The sequence below is a fragment of the Nicotiana tabacum genome, chromosome 5 (assembly GCF_000715075.1).
Source record: "Nicotiana tabacum cultivar K326 chromosome 5, ASM71507v2, whole genome shotgun sequence".
Lineage (NCBI taxonomy): Eukaryota > Viridiplantae > Streptophyta > Magnoliopsida > Solanales > Solanaceae > Nicotiana > Nicotiana tabacum.
This window is the reverse complement of record NC_134084.1, coordinates 66612824-66621106: the sequence shown is the minus strand read 5'-3', so window position 1 is coordinate 66621106 and position 8283 is coordinate 66612824. Positions and strand designations below refer to the sequence as shown.

At 36.2% G+C, this 8283-nt stretch overlaps 1 protein-coding gene across 1 annotated transcript; it reads left to right on the top strand.

The window, feature by feature from the left end:
• The first annotated feature begins 530 nt into the window (after positions 1-530).
• On the top strand, positions 531-8283 carry LOC107801939 (serine/threonine protein phosphatase 2A 57 kDa regulatory subunit B' theta isoform-like). The gene is made up of 3 exons (XM_016625360.2): positions 531-1100; positions 1193-2630; positions 7742-8283. Exons 2-3 carry the CDS (start codon positions 1437-1439, stop codon positions 8090-8092), a joined length of 1545 nt encoding a protein of 514 aa, XP_016480846.1. The 5' UTR covers positions 531-1100; positions 1193-1436; the 3' UTR covers positions 8093-8283.

Genomic DNA, 8283 nt, shown 5'->3' with positions numbered 1-8283 from the left:
AAAGACCCTTCTCTCCGTGATCAACTTCCTTTCGTAGTACCCATACCCCTAAGGGAATTCGAATCCCAGATCCTAGACACAATTCCTAGAGATGGAGAGCCCCTTGCCTCTCCTTTTCGCACCTATCTTTTTTGCTTGCTTACCTATAGCTCTATTGTCTTAATGACTCTTCCTCTTTTCTAGTTTTTTTCAGTGTTAAAATGATAGATTTTCTTAGTCATCCAGGACATTAAGATTACCCAAACTGGCTAAGATATTACAGCCTTTTTCAACTAGGTACTTAACGAAAGTAGTGTGCCTTTTCATATCTTTCACTACATAGGGTTTAACAAAAAGAGGTGGGCTTGCATAGTAGATAGCCTTGTTTAACTTGGACTTGTATATACATAGCAAAAGGGTTATTGTGATTATTTTCTGCTTAATTTTTCTTTTTGTAAATAATATACTGTAGTAAATATTTTAAACATCTCAATAATCATAACATATTCCGTCCGGTTTGGGCATTTGACTTGTACCGAATTACCAATTAAGAAAGTATAGAGAATTAGAGGATACTATTTGGTCGTTTGGTCCGAGTCAGAATGCACACGCTAAACAAATACAATTCCAAGAATAATTTACCCAGTCAACAATCAACACCAAAAATAACAAATAAAAAAATAAAAATCCAATAACCCCAAAATTGATTCACCAAATTCATCTCCATAACTGCTCCATTTCCCAGTTTCTGAACTGTGACAAAGAAAAAGAAAGAAAAAACACTTTTTTTTTTGTTTTTGTCTTTTGGGTTTCAATTTCATTAAAAGTTCAATCTTTGGTGTTTGGGGATTATTGAAAAAGTGAAGAGAGCGTGTGTGGGGATATACTTTATTTTGTAAACCCCATTTGGTATGGTTGTTTAGTGGAAGAGCAAAGTTGAAAAAGGTGGGGTTTTCTTGAATTTAATACTGAAGGTTTTTATTGATATAATTTTCTGTTTCCAGTGGCTTTACATGTATACATCTGGGTTTTTAAGTCAAAAGGCTCAAACTTTACACATGGGTTTTTGCAAAAGTTGTTGAATTTTGAGGAACTGGGTTTTTCTCTCTGAGTTGATTCAGGTATTCCTCAATTCTTGATCTGTAGTTCTGAATAGTTTTCAATATTTTAGTTCTTTATTATTTGAATTAATTGGGGCCTCTGTTTCTTGTAGTTGAAAAAAGTGTCCTTCTAGCCCCTTTCTTGAAGGTGGTAGGTAACTGAGTAATTTCTTGAATTATTTGATGAAGTAATTTCATCATTTGTGCTGACCCTTTTGAAAAGCTGAGCTTGTGGTATGAGGGTTTCAGCTGAGGTGGAAGATTTTACTTTGGTTTGATGACTTTACTCAGTTTTGGTTGATCTTTCTGTTGAGTATTTACTTGTTATTTATATAAAGTTTCAAATTGAAGAGAAATATGATCAAGATATTTGGCAAAAAGAACTCTAAGAAGCAGTCAAAGACAGCTGGTACTTCTAGTTCAAGTTCTTCAACTAGCAGTTCAAAGAAAAGTGATGGAGGAAATAAAAAAGTTGGAGTATCAGCCAGTACTGTTATTTCAGCCCCTTATTCTGTTTCAGCTTCAGGATATGGAATGGGGGATAAGTTTGTTCGAGATGGGAGTTTTAAGGTGAATGGGAATCTGGTTGTAGCTTCTTATGATGCATTGCCAAATTTTAGGGATGTTCCCAATTCTGAGAAGCAGAACTTGTTTATTAGGAAGCTCAGCATGTGTTGTGTTTTGTTTGACTTCACTGATCCTACAAAGAACCTTAAAGAAAAGGAGATCAAGCGGCAGACATTGTTGGAGCTCGTGGAGTACGTGACTTCTGCAAATGTAAAATTTACAGAAGTGGTGATGCAAGAAGTAGTAAAAATGGTGTCTACAAATTTGTTCAGGGAACTCATGCCTCAGCCTCGGGAGAACAAGGTGTTGGCCTTTGATGTGGAAGAGGATGAGCCTGCAATGGATCCTGCATGGCCACATCTGCAGATTGTGTATGAGTTTCTTCTAAGATTTGTTGCATCACCGGAAACTGATGCAAAAATTGCTAAAAGATATGCAGATCATTCCTTTGTTCTCAGATTGCTTGATCTTTTTGATTCTGAGGACCCTAGAGAGAGGGAGTACTTGAAAATAATACTGCACCGTGTCTATGGGAAGTTCATGGTACACCGACCTTATATTAGGAAGGCTATTAATAACATATTTTACCGTTTCGTTTTTGAGACTGAAAAGCATAATGGGATTGCAGAGCTTCTGGAAATTCTGGGCAGCATAATCAATGGGTTTGCTTTGCCACTAAAAGAAGAACACAAGCTTTTTCTTGTGCGGACGCTGATCCCCCTGCATAAACCCAAATGCTTAGCCATGTACCATCAACAGTTAACTTATTGTATGACACAGTTTGTGGAGAAAGACTGCAAGCTTGCTGATACAGTTATTAGGGGATTGTTAAAGTATTGGCCAGTAACAAATAGCTCAAAGGAAGTCATGTTCCTTGGTGAGTTGGAGGAAATCTTGGAAGCTACTCAGCCACCAGATTTCCAAAGGTGTATGGTGCCATTGTTTCGTCGAATTGCTCATTGCTTGACTAGTTTGCATTTTCAGGTATGTGTCCGTTGTATTTGGATTTTGGATATGCTTCTTTTATTTATTAAGCATGCCAGTACATGCATGTAATATATGCATCGTAGAACAGCACTATTTTCTTATCTCTGTAGGCAACATTGGTTTTAATATATACTTTGTGGATTGACGTGGCGTGCAGTATGTTTATGTTTCCTAGCTTGCGATGGTCATGTGTTGTCTGGCGGTAATGGAGAAATGGAAAATGATTGAAACTAAGAAAAATTTAACTGATGTGCAATACTTCTCTCCCGGTTTCTTCTTTTCTTTTCTTGCCAAAGCGTGTTTTCTTCTGATGGGTTGAGATGATCTGGAGTACCATCTCCCCCCCCTGGATGAAGCATTTATATTCTGTGATTGTTTGAGTGCACACTGTTGTTCATAGTTTTGTTAGTAATTTCCAATGGTGAATGTGCAACATGTCTTGTGGTGTCTGTGTATAAGTCACAATTAATGCAGAGGTGGATTTGTTTTTTATGGTAAATGAAGCTCTTATTCTGTAGTGACTGGTTTCTTGAATATTATGTAAATTAAGCAATAGATTTAGTATTTGTCAGAGGCTGTTATGGAGCTGCTACTTGAGTTTGAGATGGAGTGGTGGTGAGTTTATTTTAGTTGATTATCTGCCTATTCATGGTACCCTAGCTTGGTAATCCAAATTTTATAATGTAGTTTAGTTCCATCATGGAAAGATGAATATAATTGTGTAGTTTTCTGTTATTCTGTACTGCTGACGTGATAGGCGGATGTTTATACTGTAAAATGTTAAGCGAATACTATAGTTGTTGAACAACTAAAAACACAAAAATTTCAAAAGTTTCCACCTTATATTGCTTTGTTGAGTGATGATAATTTGATAACTAACTTTAGCATACAAACCAGATGCCGATGTACAGGAGCTTCAAAGGCTCTTGATCAGGATGTACTGTATTCAGTATCTTCTGTAGTAATGCATTACTTTCATGAAAATTTAAAAGAAAAAACTAACTTAAGCATAAAAATTGATCTGAAATGCTGGTAGTTCGCTTCTGCAATAGAACTAGTAAGATGAAGTATAAAAAATGAAATATAGTTCTGATTCTTTAAATAACAACAACTACGCCTCAGTCCCAAACAAGTTGGGATCAGCTATATGAATCCTTGCTGCTTCAATTAAGCTCAACTCACGATTCTTTGAATAGAGAAAAAAAAAATCAACATCAAAGAGAAAATGGGCAGGAAGACTTGAGCTTGTGCCCCCTTTTTCATCCCAATTCCTGTTAATTGGCAGAGAATTTTTCCCCTTGTTTCTATCTTGTGCTGAGATGAGTTGTACTTTTATGTGTCATAAGCCTTTTTATTCACTGATGATGGTGGATTTTACTTTTGCTCATGAAGGACTTATTGAAAAAGGAACCTGATCATTCCCATAAAAAATGATCAATGACGATTAAAGATTTCAAAATATTGAAACAACATATATTGGACGCACCATTTACTGCCGCGTGATTTTTCCGCACATGTAAAACTGTGATGAATCCTAGAGAATTCTTCTTTGCCACTGCTACTGCTGCATGCAGAATGACGCATGTCTTCATTTCCATCTGTTCGATGTGCAACCATTTATGCATTGAGGTTAAAGTTGTGCAACAGCTTCCATACTTAGCCTCTTAGAATCCCTGTAAGACTGGAAAGTATTTTCTCTTTTGTTTTTTTGCTCACTTGTAATTACTACAGCACTTAGTGCTATCTTTATATTACAGTTACCTTTCTCTCTCGCAAAAAAACAAAAAAAATTGTTGGCAATAGCATGATACTGATGTCGGATCTTTGGATTTTCACTGTAAGACATTTTTATTAGATTGAAAAAGTTAGCCCCTTTTGGTTGTACTTGCCGTTTTTAGTGCTGAGGAATAGCATGAAGATGCGAAGTCGTAATTTGCCATTTATTTGAGGTGCTTGAACTTTTGGTGGTCTTGTAGCAATACTAGTCTTGCTGTTCATTCCTCAAAAATTTGGTCATTGAAGCAGCTATGGTTGGCTGGTTGATTATACATTACAATAGCATGACAAAATGAAAAGATTACTCTAACTTGAGCATCTGACAATCAAGTAGATGTTGTAGAGCCTGTGTGTGTGCGGGTTGGGTTTGGGGGGGGGGATGATGTTTTTCTTCCATGCATGGTAGTCTCTCTCTTTAATGATAGATGATCTGTGAAATACTGTACCTTTAAAACTCAGATACATGCTACTTTCCTCTAGTCCCACTTTTCTTTTTCTTTTTTCTTTTTTCTTTTTTCGGATTAACAAAATAATATACACTATATTTCTTCAAGTTCTGCATTATTCTCCGTGGAAAAATTTCTGATTAGTTCTTCTGGTTGTCTGATCTGGCTTGAAGTATGTTTATCTTTCTATGCACTCCTATTATGCAATGCATCTTACCATCGTTTCACTTCACCATATTCTTTTTTTATGATTGAGAAATCTATCTGGAGTTGACCTTTTGGGCCACCCGTAGCCTTCTAAATTCGGGGATGATGGGCTCGCCCCTATACTCTTCTCCACTTAAATACGAGAGTTAGTTCTCTTAGCACAGGCCTCAAACCTTTGACTTAAGATACAAGTCCCTCAACCTTTGCAAATTGAGCTAAACCCTGGCGGCCACCACACTTTGTAGATATGGTTGTATTGCACTATTGTCTATTCTGTAATGTGATATGAGGACAAAGTAGGGGTAAGGTCTACGTACAGACTACCCTCCCCAGACCCCACCTGTTGGGAACATACTGGGTTTGTTGTTGTTGTTGATATGAGGACAAAGTAAAACAATTGATAGCTCAGATCTATCCAATACTCCCTCCGGTCCATAATAAGTGATTTTTTGGTTGTTTTCACACATATTAAGAAATTCACCTTTTAACATTAATTAGCAATGAAATTAACCATATTAACCTTTACTATCTCTTCACATAAACACTCCTAACACATACTCCAACATTAATTACTCCAAGGGTAATGTAGGAAGAAAATAATTAATTCATTCTTGAAATCTGAAAAAATCACTTATTTTGGACCACAAGAAAAAGGCCAAAAAATCACTTATTTTGGACCGGAGGGAGTACAAATTAGCCAATAGTAGCAAAAGGTAGCATTTAGTTTTCAGAAGGTATTCGGACTTGTGATCGATGAATATTTTTATTTCCACACAGTAATCCGTGTGCAGTATTAATCCGTGTGCAGTATTGATTGTATAATAACCAAACACAGTAATATTGCTTGGAAAAGAATTAGATGAATTTCTTATCACCTGTTCATGAAAACCTCTATTCACTTAATCTTGCGGAAGCATGGTCCGCTAGGATCTTTGATCATGGTACACTTAATGTTCAACACAGATGACTTTTGTGCTTCATTCCTAATTCATGTGAGAGTGGTAATGGGAAAAAATTTGAAAACAAATATGCTGTACAAGTCATAAACATGACTTATTTCTCTTGAATACTATCACTCTACACTGTCAAGGTGCCTGTTGTGCATAGGCTAGTGAGACAAAGCATTTTCAAAATTCTATTTTCTTTCATTTAAGGCCTTCAATCTGAGGGCAGTTATACAGATAAGCTATAATAGGAGTAGCAGCAGCAGAATTGACTGGAAGAAGAGGGTGTAAGATGTGTACTGAACCTCTTTTTTGGAAATTCTTTGTGGAAGTCTGATGATTGGAGTGGTAGCAATGGAAGCCAAAAGGAGGAGAGAATAATGTTGGGTCAGGCTTAGTTTGAGTAAATTACTCTGTTAAAGGGATTTTGTACAAATTTATCAACAAATTAAATAATACTCCATTCAATTAATAATACAAATTTTACTTATAGCAAAGAAGAAATAGTTCCTCTAGATAGCAAAAGGAAGAAGATTTAATTCAGATTATGTGGCTACAACTTGGGGCACCGAAGTGTGTGGCCTGATGGTCAATAAAGTGGGTGCAAACCGTGGAAACCATTGTTTAAATCCCATCTACTTAAGCCTTGGTCAGTAGAGTAACTAGGTACCTGTGTTAGTAAAAGGTGGCAAGTACCCGGTGGAATAGTCGAGGTGCATGCAAATAGCAAGCTCAATGTACAGTATTACTGTGGCTAACTTGGGGAGAATTTGAAGTGGTGTACGGAGTGGATACAGTGTGGATGATTGTATTACAGAGAACATTGATTATGATAATTAAATGGAGATATTGCAAAAGTAGGGTTTTTTTTTCAATTGAAGCTTCGATAAATTCATGACAATTACCTCATGTAAAAATTCTTGGTAGAAATAAAAACATACCTTGTGTAAGTTACTTTGAGAAAGCCATGCTGTCGTGGGGACGTACAAATCTGTCTATGCTTGAGTAATATTAATGCTGTGTTACAAAAGAATGATAAGACTTTTCATTAAAGTGGAACTGAAGCCAGGCAGTTTAGCTGCATGTTGATGCATGTTGCTTTATGTTTTGATGATGTGTTTCTTGGAGCTAGCTCACCTTTTGGTCCCTCTACTAACCGACCAAAAGGTTATGTGTCAGTTAATCGAAACTTAAATATGCTTAGTGGGATTCAGAATGTCAGGATTGGAGCATTGTGTAAATTGAGGGAGCAAAAGTGCAATTTCTTTTTCTAATTCTTCTTCTGTTTTATCTTCTTCTCCTCATCCTCTTAATTTTTTAATTTTTTTTTTCAATTATTGATTCTTAACATCGCACGGCTAATTGCTATAAAGATTGATGTATATAGAAGTTCCTTTATATTTATTTTGGTTTTTCTTAAAATGGATGAACGTTTCAGGACTCTTCAGAAAAAACAGCTATTTGATGTTTTCCGCAGTGAGTTAGTGGACATATTTGATTGACATATATTCTACTTGTGAACTCATAGAATGTTTAGAATGAGAAGAAGACCAGGAACTTGAGTCGTGAGTTTATCATGTTGCTACAGGATTTAATTTGGAAAAAACCTGTATACATTTATCACGAAAAAAAAGAACCTTGTATACAAGCATTCTGAATATACTTTTGCTTTGCTTGCTCTGATTGATTTTCAAATTTGCGGATTTAGAAGAGTTAGTGTTTGTGTTGACTATAGGTGGCAGAAAGGGCTTTGTTTTTGTGGAACAACGATCACATTGAGAATTTGATAAAGCAAAATCGAAAGGTGATACTGCCTATCATCTTTCCTGCACTGGAGAGAAATGGCAGAAACCATTGGAATCAGGCTGTTCACAGTTTGTCGCTGAATATTCGGAAGATATTCTATGATCTTGATCCTGAGTTATTCAAGGAGTGCTTGCACAAGTTTCAGGAAGACGAATTAAAGGAAGATGAGATTAAATCAAGACGTGAAGCTACATGGAAACGATTGGAAGATGTTGCTGCCAAAAATTCTACAAGTAATGAAGCTGTGCTTGTGCCGTCCACTGGGCATTCTCGAACCTAATATTAAGATATGCTTGTTCTTCTTTTTGATATTTCTGGTTAGTTAACATTTTGGAAGCAGTGAATTTATCAAGAGGAGGAGGGATTTTTTGTTTCATTGGCTTTTTCATCCTGATAGCTGTAGTTGTAACTATAATTTGTTTATATGTTTTAACTTTGGAAATGATAAGGGAGCAAGTATGGTTATCATCA

Bases quoted from the DNA above. Each gene is read 5' to 3' on its own strand.
- LOC107801939 (XM_016625360.2), top strand. From the start codon at position 1,437: ATGATCAAGATATTTGGCAAAAAGAACTCTAAGAAGCAGTCAAAGACA. The intron at 2,631-7,741 runs GTATGTGTCCGT...TGTTGACTATAG, and splicing joins TGACTAGTTTGCATTTTCAG to GTGGCAGAAAGGGCTTTGTT.